The sequence below is a fragment of the Xenia sp. Carnegie-2017 genome, unplaced genomic scaffold (assembly GCF_021976095.1).
Source record: "Xenia sp. Carnegie-2017 unplaced genomic scaffold, XeniaSp_v1 HiC_scaffold_20, whole genome shotgun sequence".
Lineage (NCBI taxonomy): Eukaryota > Metazoa > Cnidaria > Anthozoa > Malacalcyonacea > Xeniidae > Xenia > Xenia sp. Carnegie-2017.
Window position 1 is genome coordinate 4,658,495 of NW_025813483.1, and position 21,093 is coordinate 4,679,587.

The following is a 21,093-nucleotide window of genomic DNA, read 5'->3' on the forward strand; positions in this document are numbered from 1 at the left end:
TATTAACCAGCGAAAAGAAATTCTACGTCTGCCTTTGTAGCTAAGAAATAGCCAACTATAAAACATGTGGAAGAAACCTTTTCTATCATATTCATAAAAACCAATAAGTTTACTAGAGAGTGGCGGTATTTGAACGCCTTCTGTTAAGATATGCTCTCATATTCTTCCTGTAATTAGTAAATAATTAAGTCAAGTGTAACTAACTAAATGATTATTTTAAGAGATACTTATGTGCAATAATCACAATATTTTTTATAGTTCCTAATATCTTTCCGTCGATTGTAAATAAACCATATATAGTAAAGAAACAAATATATCCATGTGTAATATCTTGTATAAATAGAAGTAGTTTAACCATTGTGCGATAGATCGTAGACAATAGACATTGACGTTGAACATTAAATGTGATCATTACAGTTATCTGTAATATCTCTATTTGTTGGTGTAAGTCAATATATACTAAAGAAGGTAGATGGCCACATCACAAAACCTAACACCTTCCGAGTTGTGTTGTGTAATAGTAAATAATTACAAGACGTGCTTTGAACATAAAATATAAATTAAAAAGGCATCGCTACACTCCACTTTCTTGTACTATTGGATTATCTTCAAGTTCATCAAGATCATCTATAGGATCAGGAATTTCTAATAATTTCCTATTGTCAAGACTTTCACCTTTGTATTTTGCGCTTTTGGACGTTTTATCGCTATCATTGCTTTGTTTAAGTGTGATGAATCCAGGAGAACCATCAACTGTGTTATCTTCGCCGTTTGACTTTTTGATCATATTAATAATACACTGAGCCAGACGTCCGTTCTTTAAATTGCCAAATTCCTCGTAATCGATACACACAAATACACACGCTTCTTTCCACTCCTTGAGGGTTTTATGGCTTAAAATTTCATGTAAAGAACGATGTACTAAATTTACATGTTCCTTCAGATCGTCTTCTTCTACAGCTTTATTGCCTTTCAACTTGCACATTTCTCCTAAAGTATGTAAGGGCTCTTTTACGTACTCTATTGCAAGTTCGTATGTTTCACTGCCCACCGTCAATTTATAAATTGTAAATCGAAATTTTTCTCCTTCGTTACCTGTTTTACGGAGTTCAACAATTTTATCATCGACGTCGTTCAATTTATCTTTAACAATGCAATCAAGTGATATGAGTAATACTAACTTTTTGTACCTTAAATTCGATGAACGCACGGCTTCTTTGAAGGCTGGCAGTGCTGGTTGGAGATAATTGATATAATAATGCCAAGCTAGTCCGTTTGCGACGTTTGTTTGATTTTCTTCAAGAATCATGGAAATATGAATCTTTGATTGTGTGTTTAGATTGAGTAAGTGCATCACCAAAGGACCAACACCAACTCCACTCAAGATATACATAAGATATTGAATCTTACACCATGGTTTACCGTTATAATTTCTGACAATTATTAGAATGATAAGTGATATAGTAGCCAGTATTATAAGCAGAATTACAGGACTCCAACGTATTCCACTAAAACAAGCTTTGAACATCTTTTTCCAACTTCCGTCATAGCGTTGTTCCCTATGTCTGTATTCTTCTGCGACGAGCGAAAGACGATCAACCAACGTTCCAAGAACGACACCAAACAAACTGAGTGCAGTAGCAAATACATCTGGGAACGTGAGAATTTCTTTCTTTGTGAAGCATTCTCCTGTCGAGTTTCTCTCTTTGCTGTGAGAGGCACGTACGCATTCGTTCTCTGTAGGACTGCTGAAAGCAAATGCCAACACCAGTGAAGTAGTAGCCAAAAATATTACACCGGATGCCCATCTTGCTCTATTCCCTCGCTTCTTAGGAACAGAAGTTAAGGGTGGGAGAAGAGTATTTTCTTCTTTATCTGAGCTCATTTTCACTGTTATACTGTTAATTTAAGCGATCATTGACTTGTGTGATGAAACGATAGTCAACACCAGGAAGACGCGTCACGAATCATTTATGAATAAATTATTATCAAATCATAGGAACAAATCACAAGTGTGAGAAAGAAGTCACAAGAAAAATTTGCGTTGAAAGTACTATGAGAGTAGCCGTTGAAGCATTTTTCAGACATTAAATTCTCTTATACAATGATTTATAAGTGTACATTTATAGGTATTTGTGTTTAGCAATATTTAACGTTTGACTGCTTTCTCAGCACATGCAGAGCAAACATGCCCACACAACTTACCATGTATGGTAAAGCTTCATTGTTAATATTATTTTAACGTTTATAAGTTTAAATGAAACATTTGTCGGAATCATTAAAAATTCAACAATATTTTAGCTACATTCTCATGTATACATTGGATGCTTAAAATCATCTGTTATATCGTGTAAAGGAAAATAATTATAAACAATGCTGTAGTTGATATTTTGCTTTTTTTCAACTCTCAAGTTATAGCAACTTCTCAAATATATATTACATCAATTGAACTTGACATAATTTGCTAGCAATTAAGGAAATCTCCATTCATTTCCTGCAATTGCTCCACAATTACCACGATCGCACCACTTTTGAATCTTTACTATTTGAAGAGGTTCCATTTCCGATCTTCTTTGAAGCTATTAATCTACTGCTTCCTGCTCTTTTCTTAAAATATTATTAATTCTGATTCAAAGAATTCAATTTGCTGCAATTAATCGCACATTTCAGCAGTCAACTAGGGCCAGGTATATAAGTTTATGAGTTAATTTATTGTTTGTATAAGCGCTAGAAATTTATAACAACAGTTGGAAACATGTAGGTCATCGAAGGCACGCATTTTCGATAGTTATTGGTTTGTCAGTATTAGAGATTTATGCTGTTTACAACGTATAATTCTAGGAAGCCTATGATTTCGAAATATCTAGATATTCAATATTTTAAGATTAGATCTAAGCTACTATTTCTTTCGAAGATATAGACAGAAAGAAAGCTCAGAGTTTCTTTCGTCGTTTGGTAGGCAACCACGTGGCCCCAGAAGTCTGTTTTACTGTTTAGGCTTTATATGCAATCGATTTAATTGGTAAATATATTCTTGATTCATATGCGATGTTTATCACGCACGCTATCTCGCGTGACTTCCACGTTTGTTTTGTCTAAACAGTCTATATTTTGACAACGTAGGCAACTCTCAACACAAAATTTACCAACCGTTAACACAACACATTCACAAAACCGTAAATATCTTATAAATATATAACAAAACACGAGAAATAAATACATCTCATAAATAACGAATAATTTTACTATATTTTTGTCGTTTTTTAACGTTCAAATTTATTTCTATGCATATGAAAACCGCGAATGCTTTTAGGGTTTATGGCACATATTTTGCAAAACCTATGCAGGGGACACTCACCTTGTGATTCGTCCTATTTTTTATGGCTTAAACGCACTGCAGATTGGTTAAAGTTATTTTCGCATACATTTAGATTGGCTACAGTTTTTTCAATTATTTTCACATAAATTCAGCCAATCTGCCGTGCGTTTGAGCATTTAAAAATATGACGAATCACAAGGTGAGTGTCCCCAGCATAGGTTTCGCAAAATATTTGCCCCAAACTCTAAAAACATTCGCGTTTTTCATATGCATAGAAATTCATTTGAGCGTTAAAAACCTGCAAAAATTCAGTAATATTATTCGTTATTTATAAGATGTATTTGTTTTCCGTGTTTTACTATGTATTTATAAGGTATTTACAGATTTGTGAATCTGTGGTGTTAACGGTCGGTAATTTTGTGTTGAAGTTGCCTACGTTGTGAAAATAAAAGTCAGTTTAGACAAAAAAAACGTGGAAGTCACGCAAGATAGCGTGCGTGATAAACATCGCGCATGAATTAAGAATATATTTACTATTTAAATCGATCGCATGTAAAGCCTAAAGAGTAAAACAGATTTTTGAGCCGCCTATGGGTACACAACATGTAAATCCACCTGCACCCCCTTTCTTTTTGTTGACGATACATCCTCTAGCGTGGATTCGTCGCAATTTTCTGAGCTAGAAAATACTTTTTTCAAAAATACACTTTTTATATCGCTAAATTTCACCCTTTTCTGTTTGTTTAATACCTTCAATATTCAGCTTTGTCTATAGTAGAAGCATTAAATTTTTCACTCAAGCAACTACATAGTGCAAAGGTCGTTTAGTTTCTGAAATAATATCTGACAAAAATAAAAGTTGGCAAGAAACCGCGCAAAAATATTCGCTTTTTCTAAGTTATAAGACTTTCCAAAAAGAGTTTAAATGTTTTGTTTCGATATTTGAAGTAAAATATAAGTTAAATTGAAAAAACTGCTGTTGAATCACACACGAATTTTTTAAGAGTCCAAAAATAAGCATTTAAAAGGAAAAAATTTTACCGTAAAATTGTTTATACTTTTAGTCTTCCCAGGCTTTTGTTTTCAAAACAGAGCGCACAATAATTTGTTATTTACTGAGCAATTGCAAAAAAATTAAAAAAAAAACATTTTGAAAGTTGTAAAATTGTTTGAACAATTATGTAATACATTATGCCATATACCTGTAAGGTCTGTGAGACACCAAATGAAAATTTTAGGGAAAATGAGAATACTCCTTATGCTGCATATCACAGGCGAGTTTTATGTATAATTTTGACAGCCATTGACAAGAACATTGATAAATAATGAAGTACAATGCTTACATTGCAACATAATGACAGAAAATCGTTTTAGCTTCATAATACAATTTACGTTAAGATTTACTATAAGTATGACACTATATAAGGATGAACAAATAAAAATATATACATGTAACAATTACATGATCACCAAAAACAGATTTCCACTGAAATATGGGCAACGTCTGCAAAAATGGGAAGAATTTGTTAAAAGAGTACAAAACGATAACGAAGAATAGAGAACAACACACCACAGCTTCATATCTAGTAACCATTTTGAAAGAGATGACTACACATTACGTATTTTTATTCCCCCAAAGCTTACCAATATGTTCGTTCGATAATCCCATTGCCAAAGCCATCAATGATTAGAAAGTGGTCTTCCTCTTTGGACTGTGAACCTGGTTTTTTGGAAGAGGCTTTCAAGTCCTTAGAACAGGAGGTAAAGAGCTAACCAGCAAAAAAAGACTGCTGTCTAATGATTGATGCCATGCCTATTCGTAAGCAAATTGTAGTTGACCCAAAAGATAAAGAAAAGTATGTTGGATTTATCTATTATGGACCCATAACACCAGAAGACCCCGATACTGTAGTTACTGAGGCACTTGTATTCCTCCCGGTTGGAACAGGAACACATTGGAAGTGTCCAGTTGCCTACTTCTTGTGCGATAAGATGTCAGCAAAGATACAAGCACAGCTCATTAGAATGGCCCTTGTATAGGCCGCAGAAGCAGGGTTACGAGTCTTGAGTATAACAGCAGATGGAACATCAGTCAACATTAGCACATTCCAGCAGCTTGGATGCATCTTTGGAGCGACATACAATTCTATGAAAACAAATTCAAACATCCATTCAATGGTTACAATGTGTACGTAATATTGGATTCATGCCCCATGCTCAAACTTGCTAAGAATGTTCTGGGAAGTCTTTTGTCATTTAGTGACAAAGATGGTGGAAAAATCAAGTGAGACTTCTTTCACAATCTCCATGTTCTTCAACAAGATGAAGGTTTGAAGCTTAGCAACCGGCTTACCACACAGCATTTTGAATTCAGAAAAAATAAGATGAATGTTAGTTGGATGCACAAACCCTAAATTCTTCTGTTGCAGATGCCATGGAGTTTCTAGACCTATCAATGAAAATGCCTGAGTTCCAAAATAGTCAACCAACTATTATTTTTATAAGAACAATTGACAGGCTCTTTGATATGTTAAATTAGAGAAATCCTATTGGCAAAGGGTATAAGCAGCCCTTTAGACCAAATTCAAAGGACGTATGAGAGGAAGTACTGAAAACTACATTGGAATACTTGCTCTCACCTCAAACGAACAATGGAATTTTACTTACTTCACATGGAAGAACAACATTGTTACTGGTTTTGTCACCACCATTAAGTCCATCATAGAGATGGCTAATGAAATGTTTTTCAACTTGGAAGTCTATTCAAATACATGTTAACTTACTAATACTCTAAGACCATTTGGAATTATTATTTTTATGCATACGGTCACAAGGCGGGTGGAACAACAATCCAAACACCATTCAGTTAAAACATGCTCTAAGAAAGATGCTCATGTGGAATGCAATAACAGCCTCAAAGAATGCAAATTGCACACATTTTTGTGATGGTAGTCCAACTAACATAATTCCAACATTCCACAAAAACAAACACGCTTCACCCATTATCACAGGACCCAGCCTCAATGAACAAATCACCACCAGCTTCACCCCACGGGAATGTATGATGGAGCACTTGAATAAAGATGGACATTCAGAATACATTGAAAATATCCTTTTTTACATTGGGGGATTCATTGTGTCAAAACTTTCGAAGTTGCTTAACATCTCAGCTTGTAGGAACAGTCTTGTTTCAGGTGACCAATCTCAATTTTCTGACCATGATTATAGTGGTGTTAGAAGCAATTCAGCTGACTCAGTTGCAGCATTTACGCACTTCGTACGTAGAGGCAGCTTACAGTTTCCTTCAAAGTCTGTTTATTTGGTTCTCAAATATGTAGAGCAAGTCTTCAAAGCTTGTGTGAGGAAAGGTGGAGATCAAATCAATCATGATACCAAACTTCGTAGTAAATTGATTCTTGAACTCTGCCACCACTTCAATGTTGATCGATCTGAAAACGAAAATCTCTTTGAAGATCACGAGCTCGGCATGAATGAGATTGGTTTTGAAGAATACCAAAGAGTCAAGTTAGATAAATACGTTGCAGACAAATATTTTACACTTCGTCTTTTCGATTACGGCAAACGTTTCTGCGAGACAGTGTTACAGAACAGAAAGCCTAGCGATAGATTTCAGTGAACAAAATTAATACTGTTTAAGAATCAATGAAGTATGTAAGAACATTTGCAGATTATTTCAAATATACAAAACTTACACGGTTCAATGACTGTTTGTGTACTTGTGATTTCTCCGTTTCTTGTGCCACGATTGGAAATATACAGCCATCTTTATGCCATAAAATTTTTAAATTTTCAAAGGATTTTTCTTCAGCCCATTTTATGTTTTGTTATAAGATACAAGAGCTTAAAATCGGTCTGCCATTCACGTTTGGAAATAATCTTCCAATGGCTTCCCCTACAGTTTCAGGCATGAAATCTCGGGTATCTGCCATTGGCCGTCTTTGAGACGTGAGATTTCGTTCATGTAGATTTTCTACCAGCCAACATAATTGTTGCACTAGATTATTTTGCGTTGAATCCGTTGAAGGCTTTGATCGTTAGTCGGCCATTTTTAAAGAATTGTTCGGGCTACTTTATGTAACTTAAAATGTAATGGATATAGTTTGGCATTGCGCAACAAGTTTTTATTTGTGATGAAGTATTACATTTGTGATGAAGTATTATAATTGTGATGAAGTATTATGTTTGCGTAGTAGTGTTTTATGAATGTAATAGGAACTATTATATAATTAAATAAGTATCATATTTTCGACACAAGTATTATTGAAACAAACGGCGCCCCATACAACCAGAAAGTTGTAATTCTATGATTTAAAATACAGGGCCGGGAAGCATGAAGCATATTTGGGGGGGAGGCTGTTAGGGGTCTGGGAGCAAAAAATATTTAAGATGCCCTCAAATCACTGTCAGAGTATATTAAATTAATGGTATGTCCTCCAGCCCCTTTGCTGTACATTCCCTGAAAAATTAAAAAATTAAGCGTCACTATTCTCTACTCCATGTTTCGTTGACTGCCCAACATCACCTCCATCAAGATCGGATACAATGACTATTTCACTTAAATGTGAATTTTGTCTATTTCTAAGTGTCGTTTTATTTTTGCTTGATGAAATTGAAACATCCGAATCTCTTTTCTTCTTCTTTGAGGTTTTGCCTCCGTCATCGGTTTGTTTAGGTCTCTCAAGCTTAACAAATCCAGGAACGCCATCAATCTTGTCACCTTCGTCGTGTGAGTTTTCAACACCATCAATAATAACTTTAGCCAAGCCTCCATTCTTCAAAAACTCCAGTTCTTCGCAATCAAATGACACAAATAAGCAGGCTTCTTTATACACTTTTCTGAGTTGATGATTGAATATGTCAAACAAGGTACGTTGAAATAATTTTACTTGCTCGTTTAGATTGTCATGTGTCACCGCTTGACTGTCCTTCATCAGGCACATTTCTTTTAGGGTATTCAAGGGCTCTTTAACATACTGTATTGCAAATCGACGTTTTTTATTGCCAACCGTTAAGTCATATAATTTAAATCGAAATGCGTTGCCATGTCTTCCTGTTTCCCCGACTTTAACGATTTTATTATCGACCTTGCTCAGATCATCCTTTGTATGACAGTCAAGTGGTATGAGTAATATTAACTTATTCTTGCTTAAATTCAAAGAACTTGCAGCTGTTTTGAACACTGGCAGTGCTTTTTTGAGATAGATAAAGTACTGCCATGCTATTCCGTTTGCAACGTAAGTTTGATTTTCTTCAAGAATCGTTGACATAAAAACATCAGACGGCGTGTTCAGGTTGAGTAAGTAATCTACAAGATGATCGACGCCAATACCACCAATGACATAAGGAAGATAATTAAACTCAAACCACCGCTTACCGGCACTAACTCTGAACAATGTTAGACATATGACAAACAAAGCAGTTAATATTAAAAGCAGTAACACCGGTTTCCAATGAATTCCACTAAAACAAGCGTTGAACATGTTTTTCCAACTTCCGTCATAACGCTCCTTCGTGTGTTTGTATTCTTCTGCAACTAGTAAAAGACGATCAATTGATGTTCCAACTACGACACCACAAAAGCTTAATACGATAGCATATAAAAATGGGAACGTTAAAATCTCTTTCCTTGTGAAGTATTCTCCTGTTGTACTTCCATTTTTGATGTTGTAGACACGCGTATAATTATACTCATCACGGTAAAGGACGCTGTAAATCACCACCACTAAAGCACCGATCAATAATTTCACGAGATATGCTCTTCTTGTTCCTTTACCTCGCTTCGGGGGAACAGGAGTATAGCATGTTTTAACTATAGCAGAATTTTCCTTTTCTGCTACATTTGCTTCCATTTTTAGTGGTAGTAATGTTTCATTTGCTTCCATCATAACTTACGATAAAGATAAAACCGTAAATTCAACCAATTGCCTCATTCTATAATAGATGTTTTTGTTCAAAGGTATTTTCCGATTAGACTGACTCGGTGTTTCCCCAACTCATGCTGAGAAAACACACAAACATAACACTGATATGTATATTAGACTGGATAACGCATCCATGTATAAAATATAGCTAGTGTCTTTGTAGCTTCTGTTCTAGGACTTTAACACAAAGGCCAAACGAGGCATCCGTATACAAATTAGTTTAACTGCATGATGGAATTGAAAAAAAATTGATTCATACATTGTTGCCATCCTTTTGCCCTAAGACATGGACACAGTTTTTTATGGCGAAACGAAATGGAAGGAAAACTGACGAATCCGGAAAAAACCTTCTAACCAAATAGAAACTTTATTTGAAATTGTAAATATAGTGTTATTTGGAATCAGTATAAGAATTTATGATCATGTTGTATGACTTTTCTTTGTTTTCTTGTTAACAGTCGTTTAAAATATACTGTAGCTACATTACGTTACGTCATAAAATGCAGATGGAGACAACATTGAGCGCTTTATATATCAAAATGTGAAAACAAAATGCTTTGTAAGTAAAGAGTCTTGATCCGCCATTTGATGTTCAAACCATACTGATCATCCCAGCTAAGAATGCGGTCAAATGAGCAATTATTGGAAGCTGTGAATTTAATGTGAATTTTCTCTATTCCGTTTTGGCTATCCTTAAAATGGGTAACCATGGTAATTGAATAAGTTAATTACGTAACCACAAAAAGATAATTTTTATAAAATGAGACACATTACCTGATGCGAAGGTTGTAAAACAATGAACTTTGCTTGGAATCGCCTTAGATAGCTAGATATACTGGGTCCCCAAGAGCGCAGGCAACGATCTTCTGAATTGTCTTTTACTTCTGTCAGTTTTTTCTCCTTTGTTAGCTTTGGACGGATCATTATCCAAATGATTGAACAGAAGAACATCCTTTCATTTGTATCATCAGCTGGCTTCATTTGTCATCAACACAGCAGTTCCATTTCCATTAAGAGCATATGACGATCCATCAATCCAAAGCATCATAAAAATCATAAAATAATATCATAATACTTGACAAGAAATTGGTATGCTTTAACTGGTAGCTCTATGGTATTTGGAAACTAAAGCGTTTCCCCATTTTAAAGATAGCCGTCCTTTTTCTATGTACAAACCTTTATGAGCCTATAAATTGACGAAATATATATGAATGTTTGCCTTTAACTGTGATTGATCCGAAGAACCTCGAACTCCAACGTATTTGGAAAAAAAAGCAATCGATATCTGAGTTTTAATACGTTTTTTGAATTGTGAAAAATGTAATTCTTAAGATTACCATTTTTTTGCACATGCGAAATGTCACTGTTGCATTTGAAAGAAGCACGAAGCATGATATAGTAGCTTAGATTTTATACTGAAACAAAATAAGCCCAAGCAACAATATATATTTAAATCATTAAACCCTGTGTTACTGATACTAACATTAACATCAATCTCACACATACGCTTTTGTGAATGTGAAGAAACATCTTCCACTCAAACTATGAACGATAAACGATATAAACCTGAATTATTATCATGTCATCCTCTTCACTTGCTCACCATTTTGCAAGCTTCACGATCGCTGTATTTATATAAACTTTATTAAGCTCAAGCTGGTACTGGTACAAGTTGCCACTCTCCGTAAAAGTGCCATTATTTGTCGAAATGTCTTCAGTTTGTATATTTTATTGTTTTTACCCGCAATGCCATGAAAGTCCAACAGGATAGAAGACACAAATCAAATTGTCGCATACAGCCAAGTTTCTTAATCCCAATCAATCAAATTGAAGAACGTTTAAAATGTAATCCTTACATCCATTTTTCCTCAATGATCCAATTTCCATATAGAACGTTTGCAGTAGAATAAACTCAAAGTTAAGAACAGATGACCGTACGCACAACAGTGGGGCCCATCACTGTCAAATGTACGAGCAACTGCATTCATCAAAGAATCTAAACTACAGAAAAATATACTTCACGCCAAATAATTTTCAACTTCAACCAAACTCTATAAAACAACACAAAGAAGTACTAAAGTTTTGCAACGAGACAAACGCAAAGAATGAAAGTTATATTACAGCAGAAAGACTTCATATAACAAGAACTATTATAGTCCTTTGAGCACAAGCCAGTTTAAAATATCTCGTTTGAAATAGATCGTAAACGCGTCAAAGTTGATTTTTGTTCCTTTGACGTTTATGACAGTTTTCAACAAATTCCCTGAGGAACTCATAGATTAAGAATTTTAATTTAAAATGGTTCGTCCATTTGAAAGATGATAAAGTTTTACTCACGAAGTAACGTCACAAACATCGATTTTATAGAGTCGCCTAATGCTTCTCCACAAAATACTTACCCTTACATCTGTTGAAGATTACTGCATTCGGCTTCGGGTGATTTTATTGAGGTTATGTTACAAGCAAATAAATCCGTTTTATTCCTACCTTTAAATTACCCTCAATTCATATTGAGTACTCAATTTATATTGAGTTTTGTTTAGTGAAGTAGAGATTTAGTAAATTCAATAGGAACAATAAAGTTGGGGATTCTCATTGGTGAATTATAAGTTGTGACGTAAGTGCAAGGAGCAAAGAAAAAAGATAAAAGATAAAACACTATAGACACATTGTTACTAATGACTCACAATTAAGTAGTGACGTAAGTTCAAGAACTGAAGAAGAAAGATAAAAGATAAAACAATATACATTGATGTAAATGAGCTGCAAGTTGTAAAGTAAGTTGAAGAAATGAAGAGAAAAGATAAAAGATAAAACAATATACATTGATGTAAATGAGCTGCAAGTTGTAAAGTAAGTTCAAGAAATGAAAAAAAAAGATAAAAGATAAACAATATACATTGATGTAAATGACCCACAAGTTGTTCCATTCTTCAACAAAGTTCAACCCAGTTAATATTACCTAGAAGAGTTGAATGAAGATCACTTAAGGCTATCATTTGGATTGTAACCTTTTATGAAATAAATAATGTCGTAAAAAGCACAGAGATATGTACTATACATCCGGTAATGCAATCATAATTGAATAACACTTAAGATACAAAACGAAGAAGTAAATATGACTACTTTGAGTTACAATATTCATTGAATATTTTTGAATGAGATCAACGTTTAAAGATGCATACTTCAACATCAGATCAGTATTAATAAAGACAGTGTAAGAGCGTAGCTAAGTGAGAGCTCATGTTTTAACAAAATACCCTTTCTGATAAAAAGTTCCAACATAAAAATGTTCCCAACGCGAGAGGTTTCTTAATAAAGACACTACATTGGAATATGTTACGAATGAAGTGTAGCATCTAATGAAGGCACTAGACTAAAGTATATAAGAACTCAAGTTGCAACATCAGATCACTCCTGATGAAGACTCTAGACGGGGATATATATAAACTCAAGTTTTAACATCAGATCACTCCTGATGAAGACTCTAGACGGGGATATATATAAACTCAAGTTTTAACATCAGATCACTCCTGATGAAGACTCAAGACGGGGATATATATAAACTCAAGTTTTAACATCAGATCACTCCTGATAAAGACTCAAGACGGGGATATATATAAACTCAAGTTTTAACATCAGATCACTCCTGATAAAGACTCAAGACGGGGATATATATAAACTCAAATTTTAACATCAAATCACTCCTGATGAAATCACAGGACTGAAGTATACTAGAACTCGGGTTTCAACATGACATCACTCCTGATGAAAATACAAGATTGAACTAAATATAAGGACTCAAGTTTGAACATCAGGTCACGCCTCCACAGTGCAAGACAACTAAAACAAGCCTCTTTATTGATTCTGTAACATAACTCCATTGCAAATATCTCCCACTTTAATTCGGCATTGTCAGAGAAAGTAACTCCAGTGAAAATATGACATTCGCATAACTAAGCCCAGACAACGACAAACTATTAATGTTCCTAACTTAAGCTTTCTTTACTATGTGGCACTCAATCTACGAAAATAAGTTGAAAGAATAAAAGAGAATAAGCGTGAGGAAGATGAGAAAAAGACAACTATGGAAACTACTCTCTATCAAAAAATGTTTGAAATGTGTCCGCTAATAATGTGCAGAAAAAAGGAAAATGGTTTTTCTTATTAGCTTATAGTCTGAGATTAACTTATAGTCCGAGATTAGCTTATAGTCTAAGATAAACTAAATAAATCTCATGTGTGTGCTATAAACTGTCCGCAGACCTAATCTGCCATGCAATGAAAATGATCTAGCTAAATAAGAATAATCACAGGTGCCAGGTATCGTGTAAAAAAGCTAACCAAAAGAAAGCACCGTAGCTGGGTATTCAAATAAAATATAGAACCCAGTCACTTAGATGTAAGGAAGGTTGTTTATATGAGCCCCACAGGGGAAAGGCTAGCCCTCCCGGTAGGGTTTGTATTTTACCTCTGTTTTGCATGCAAATTCTAGCCCAACATCAAGAACTCGTCTTGAACAGCGAGTTTTGACGCTAAAATACGTACAAAAATGAAAAAAAAAACAAAAATATTGATGGCTTATTTCTTTTTTTTGTGCTTTCTAGTTGTTTAAACTCTAGTTGAAGCCTTTTCTCGTCGCCACTGCTAAAAAGCCATGCCTTATGACATGCAAATTTTCCTCAAATACGGAAATAGTTTTATTCATCAGATGTTGGTATTCATACATTTGTACTTCTCACAACTCATAAGATTTTACAATTATTTAAAAATTTAATCATAAAAAGTATTATGGATGAGAAAAAGCTTTCATTTTACGTAGTTTTTGGTCGTGTTTATGATAGGCGAACATATGAAAGGGTTGTGGCAAATGTTACCAAATGGACAACAGTTGCCGTTATAACAGCATACTCCGTGACGTAAAGGACAGCAATAATAGCGTTGTGGTATTCTTGGAATAAATTCACAGCATGTATCTTTTTCTTTGCAATAGAATCGTTTACGGTTTACATATCCACACATTATTTTTCCGGAAACCTAGAAGAGATTTAGAGTCTGTTAATATGAGACAGGCCAGCCCGCTCAAGCAGTGTTAGCTAGTTTGCGGGGCAAATTTGTATTCGCATTTATATGAGGCGGCTGGCCTGGCTGAAATGCTATATTTAATTAAACAATGATAATAAGTACCAATTAATAAGAAATGCATGTATCAACGTCTAAAAAACATCTTATGACAGTCATATCAATTTCAAGAACATTTATTTTGTATTTAAAAGTTCGAAAATTTTGGGCCAAGAGCTAGACAGGCGACTCCACGCCGGAAATGACGTACAACTGAAAACACATAACTTGTACTTAAAGCTTTAATTATCAAGGTTTTTAGTAATATATAAAAGCTCCTATAGCAAATCTTATAGAAACTGCAGTGAAAGATGCTGCGAAAGTGTTTATTTTTTAAACATTACTTGTTTGCACCTCACTGAAATTCTTACTCACGTCTTTATTATTACACGCTTACTACATTAATATTGTTTTTTTTTTCATTTAATATGGACCTTTCAAAAGATAAATCTAATACAAAACTATTAGCGAAACCTGTGAAATACTGCGAAAACTCGTTCAAATTTCGCTGCAGTTTTTAAAAAACTCACCCATGCAGACTTATACGTAATTGCAATAAAAACTATATTATTATCTATATATACGGACAAATATTGAATGACACAAATCATAATTAAAAATAATTGCAGGATTTAGTTTAATACACGCATTGTACAGTTCATTACTCTTAATGTATATCTGTTAGACTTAAATAATCTTTTAAATGTGTATGGTTTGTGTCGTATAAATATATGAAATGTTTTTGCAAGTAACTAAATCATTTACACCCTGTCCACAACTAAAACAGAAGTTAAGTTAAGATTGTTTTGTATGAATTGCACTCATTGATCTAATGATTGAAAAGCAAATAAATAAAAGATTTAAAAATATCAACTTTCCAAACACACATAATATCCTCTGAAGTCTGAACAATTATTACATAAGCTAGATTTTGAGCAACCTATAGCAAGAACACCAACCTTAGTTACTGTCGTTTCCGAAATTGAATTTATCATTTGCTCCATTTTGCCAGATTTATAACAAACCATCAGAATCAAAAGAATGCAGAGTGTCTTCATCGCTAAAACAAAATGAATTAATGTATATCGTACTTAGTAGGTGTATACACTGCATGCAAACGGACACATTTCACTGTAAAATCAATTCTAGAAAACGAAGTTGTTGTAAATAGAATAATAATTACTGTCCGTAAGTTTAACAATCAATATTTTATCAAATTTGATAAGTCATATTTATGTCGTCTACATTCGAACTTTCAGGTAGCAATATCTGACTTAAGTTTCCTATTTTTGTTTCCCATGTAAGAATTGTAAGTGTACCTGACTATGGTAGAAAATATCCTCGTATTCTTTATTCCAAGAATATTCCTCGTTTGAAGCTCTGGTGCTTTGAACTGGTACTGTAAGATTGCTGTTATTTATGAAGACTGGATCATATGATGCGCAAATTCCATGGATATGAGTGATGCACATGACTCTGTTGTATCACACAATGTAATTTTTTATAGTGATCTTACAGTTATACACATGATTGTATGTGTGAACTGTCTTAATATCACATGCTTTTACTGTATGTTTGAACATGACAACGCAAGTTTTATGTCATGTGTACAGATGATGTTCAAGTTTCTCATGATTAGGGTTTTACTTCATTTTCAATGATTGTATGCCTATCATTGAAGATTTTCAGAAGTATGTTGTTTCATTAACCGCTGCAACTGCATTAACGCGCGAAATAGAAACAAGAAAATTTAATACGTAATACGATTAAATATGATAAAGATATTGAGAATGGAAGAAATTAGCAAACTGCTGTGTCTTTTTACGCACTTTGTACTTTGTTAGTAACCTGACAGCTGCATGCATCACGCATGGCTGTATGAGTGAACTGTTTCATAACTCATGATTTCGAATTGCAAATAAAAATTATATCTAAATACCACATTATTTAAGTTTTTGTTCCTTTTCAATGTTGGAAAGCACATTTTTTGTATGATAAAGATATTTAGAAATATAAAGTTTTAAAACCGCCGAGACTGCATTAACGCGCGTTTTTCGATAAAATTCAGAGAAACATTTAACATGAACAACGATCTTATTCTTTTTTGTTCACCCTGTATTTGACTTTTAGTGATTTTTGTACAAGGAGTTAGCCATGCAACTCTTTAAAGTCTGTCGACGGCGAAATTCATGACAATGACCTTCAATTCTCGTGGTATCGCACGTTTATGAGCAGGAATGTTTGAACTCATAGCTACAAATACATGGACATTTGCAATGAAATTTTTGTACCAGAGAACGACAATTTTTTTTCAAACATTAAAGACAATAAAATTAAATAATTTCATCACAATTGGCAAGTTTCTTTGCCACTCTTAGCATTACCCAACACTTTTTTAAAGTAATGTGACAGCAATATGATATAGTGAGTGAGACAAATTTTTCAAGTCTTACAATTCTTGTAAAAATAAACTCTGAATGCCGCATTATCGAGGTGTTTAAGCGATCATTTTCATTGTCAGTAAGTACATGGTTGCAAATTATTAGCATAACATGATTAAAGATTATAAAATTCTTTAGAATGGTAGAAAATTAGCAAACTGCTAAGCCTTGTTACACACTTTGTACTTTTAATTAACAATTTTTGAAGTAATGTGATGGCCATAAGAACAATTGAGCGAAAAATTTTTTCAAATTTTATAAATCTTTTTAAGATAATCTCCGGATGCATATTGCTGAAAGCATGCGTTTGCTTATAAATTATAATAACACTTTATTATATGCCAAGTCGTACAATCAAAACAATATTTGGAGTTATCGTTGTTGTATACCTAAGTTATAATAAATGACGTATACTTTTGATCATTGCGGGTTTTACAGATTCCGCTTTCTCTCATTTCGGGTTTTACAGATTCCGGCTTTTCTCATTGCGGGTTTTACAGATTCCGCTTTCTCTCATTTCGGGTTTTACAGATTCCGGCTTTTCTCATTGCGGGTTTTACAGATTCCGGGTTTCACAGTCTCCGGCTTTTTCATTCCGGGTTTTACAGATTTCGGCTTTTATCATTCCGCGTTTTTCACATTCCGGGTTTTACAGATTCCGGGTTTCACAGCTTCCGGCTTTTCTCATCCCGAGTTTTTCCATTCCTCCATTCCATTCCCAGATTTCCCATTCCTTGTTTTACAGATGGCCGATCTTGTTATTAGGATTGTCAATAGAAGTGTGAAAGGAAACTACCTTAATTATTATCAAGCCATTGCGATGATATTTGATCAACAACTCCATCTAAAGGCCCCTTTCTCAGATTTCTGAAAGTCCCTACGATTTTTTAAACTTTTTAGGGAATTTTGACTTACTTACCCAACATGTGCTTGAAAAGAGGATGCACAAACAGGTCATGTACCATTCCAGGAGAAAAATTATGATAAAATAAATAGTAGCCTCGATGAAAATATGGCCTAACTAGTTTCATAACTACATTATACCAACGAGGAAAAAAACTGGCAGCTTTTTTACCTTTGTAAATATCAAAATCTAACCTGCAATCATTCTGACTGCCAGTAATGACCCATACTTAATTGGTTTGTCTTTCATGTATTGCCTAACGCCTTACCTATGCTTATATTAGATTTTATGAAGAGCTCATCGACAGCCAAATTTTGTGATGGTTGCTACAAAAGTTGACAAAGTTCTCCGAACATTGCAACAAATGAATGAACTATATGTAACCGGTGTGCAGGGTCATCACTTACTGCATCTACTATATGTAAACAGGCTATAATAGCGTGACAACATTCTCGCCGAAGTCCATGATACTAGAACTGAGTGCTGCAATATGTTGTAATTAGGCTCAAGTCACTATTGTCAAAATCTCAGTTGCAAAACAAGTACGGTGTCAAAATGGGGGTAAGGGGTATGTGGAGATCTGCACTTTTCTCCAAGATATAGTTTTTGCTAATATCTATTTATTGCTTCCGCTTAATCACAGCAAAATCAATATCTAAAGGAAGTTCTGAAGCTGATGAGCTCTGTTTTCTGTGCGCATGACATTAAAGTGTACTCTCTTTGGAGCAATGTGTGAAAGCACATGCCGATTTAATAAAATAGAAATAACAAATACAAAATAATTCAAAGTAATTATTTTACACAATTTAAACTAAAATCATCACGAATAAAGTTTTTCTGTATAGCACAAATAAAATGGGGTGATAAAAACGCCACCACGGAAACAAATCTAAAATAGTACATGCAAAATCGACCAAGAGGAAGGGAGGGAGGGAAGGGTGGATTTTTTGTCAAACTTCACCTGACGATGGCCACTTGTTGAATGACATGAGATTTGTTTGTGCATTACATATGACAAATAATAATCCGAGAACAATATACCAGTGGGAGCGGGAGAAGATCCTCCAAATGTAATTAGCTATGAAGACAGATTTATGAACGATGTACGAAACTTTGTCAAAGAAGACAACGAAAAGCTCCTGTCAGATTCGATTATTATACGTGTACAATAATGGAATCATTAACAACAGAAAGCGACGATCCTTTGAGTGTACAAGAAGCTTTGAATGGTAAGCATGCAAAGTAATGGAAGAAAGCAATGATGTCAGAATATTCATCGTTGATGGACAATCAAACCTGGGAATTGGTCCCTCCTGAAGAAAAAACGAATGTTGTTGTTTCTCGATGGATTTTGAAAGTAAAGCGAAAGGAAGATGGGTCAATCGATCGTTATAAGGCAAGATTGGTCGCTCTGGGATACTCGCAAACAAAAGGCGCCGATTATAACGAAGTATTTTCCCCTGTTGCAAGACTCACCTCTATAAGAACATAAATAGCACTGGAAAACTCGTACAACTTAGAAATTCATCAAATGGACGTCAAAACAGCCTTTTTGAACGGAAGCATTGACTACGATATTTACATAAAACAACCCGAAGGTTTTGTAAAGCAGAAAAACCAGATTATTTATGCAAATTAAAGAAAAGTCTTTATGAGTTAAAGCAGTCTGCACGTTGCTGGAACGATACACTAAACGAACATCTAGAATCAAGAGGCTGTAAAAACTGTACAGAACGCACAACTCTATTGAAGTATTAAGTGTCACACATATCTTATTACGCATGTAATTACCATAGTGGCAGCCAGCCAGTAAGCTGGTAAGGATGAATATAGAAAACAGGATCCATGAAGTGAACAGCTGTATAAGTTGATGAGGTTCAACAAATCATTGACTCCATTTAGAGGCCAACCCCCTCGAAGATCAAAAGCTTTGTGTTACCGTAAAATGAGAAGGCAGCAAAAACACACAAATCTGCAAAAACTTTCGGAATTATCTGAAATATAAATCATTTTGACGCCATTGTCTAACTATCAAATCTGGCCAGCATCTGGCATCTGGTCACAGAATAGTTATCTTAACAGAGGGTCCACTTGTGTCGGAACTTTTGATGTTCGTGTCTCCCACTTTCCGAAGCAATTTCTAAACAGACACGCCTTCCAGCAAGGTACTTCCGCCAAATTGCAATAGAAAATATAGATGTTTTTACAAATATATTGTTTTGCACTCCAAAAGCTTGGAACTTTATATTCTCTGCAAGATGATAACATTTTATAAAAATTTCGGCACACTTTAGCTTTAAACGTGAATTATTAGTAAAATAACATTCTCGTACAAAACTATTCCATATTGATTTTGTGAAAGTATCTTGCTGGGAAGTCACGCATGCGTGGTGAAAAAATACGCCACGATTTTAGCCAAGTGGGCCTTCTGTTAGATGTCTATTCTGTGATCTGGTATAACAATTATAGAAAGCTAAAAGTTAAAGACACACGCATGTAAAATTTCTCTGTCTATCATTCTAATCACCCAATCATAACGTATGTATGAAATCACCTACAATGCTGTACACGGAGGTGGTTCCAATGGCTGTGACTACGGTCTGAACCGTGCAATTTTTCCAGACAAGGGGTCAGGGCAACACTCCCCTTGCGACAGCAATTTCTAGTACATAACAATACAAGTATATTTAATAAAATTATATGAATGCATTATATTGCTAGAACAATTATAATCATAATTATATCACAGTGATACTGCCTAGGGTGGGAGGAATGGACCGAAAACCGGATGTTTTTTGCTTTCGAAATTTGTCTTTTTCTTTACAAGAGTCCTTCTCAAAATAAACTACAGCATCCAAGGATACTGTCTTCAACCACGAAACTCTTTCATGGACTGTTTGTCGTATCAATTATTTTGTATAAATATTTGAGTACTAGACTTCAAAGTTTTTACAACGACTTAAGCTGAAATAAATGAAGATATTACAAAAATTCAGGTGAATTTTTCAGGTTCATGAGACAATTGCTTAAATTGTCCAGCAAAGTGCGAAGATCATATCTTCATTTAATTTCAAACACTGCACTGCATAAAACATTCTTCATAAGCTGTAATAGTTACTAACCATTGTCATATTCTAAATTGAAGCCATGCACTATCAAGAAAAAATGCTTAAAGTGCCGATGACATGAAAATTCTTATGTTTGCAATGACCATAACTTTTGAAATGACAATGGACATTCTAAAACAGTTTATGCATATCACTTTTAATTCTTGAGATATCGAGGATTTTGTTTAGTCCGATTTATCTAACTCGTGACGTCAAATTGCGTAATGAGAACTAGGAGTATTAGGTATATTTAATGCTA

The 21,093-nt window shown here is 34.4% G+C and overlaps 1 protein-coding gene and 1 long non-coding RNA gene across 2 annotated transcripts; both read right to left on the bottom strand.

The window, feature by feature from the left end:
* Positions 1–108: 108 nt before the first annotated feature.
* Positions 109–2,136, bottom strand: LOC124441375 (stimulator of interferon genes protein-like). The gene has a single exon (XM_046991830.1). It carries the CDS (start codon positions 1,883–1,885, stop codon positions 575–577), a length of 1,311 nt encoding a protein of 436 aa, XP_046847786.1. The 5' UTR covers positions 1,886–2,136; the 3' UTR covers positions 109–574.
* Positions 2,137–13,937: 11,801 nt separating this feature from the next.
* Positions 13,938–15,805, bottom strand: LOC124441878. Its single transcript, XR_006947019.1, has 3 exons — positions 15,702–15,805; positions 15,342–15,442; positions 13,938–14,298 (listed from the first exon to the last, which is right to left on the bottom strand). It is a non-coding gene; the product is annotated as an uncharacterized LOC124441878 (long non-coding RNA).
* Positions 15,806–21,093: the final 5,288 nt, after the last annotated feature.

Coding starts and splice junctions, on each gene's coding strand:
- LOC124441375 (XM_046991830.1), bottom strand. CDS start 1,885: ATGAGCTCAGATAAAGAAGAAAATACTCTTCTCCCACCCTTAACTTCT.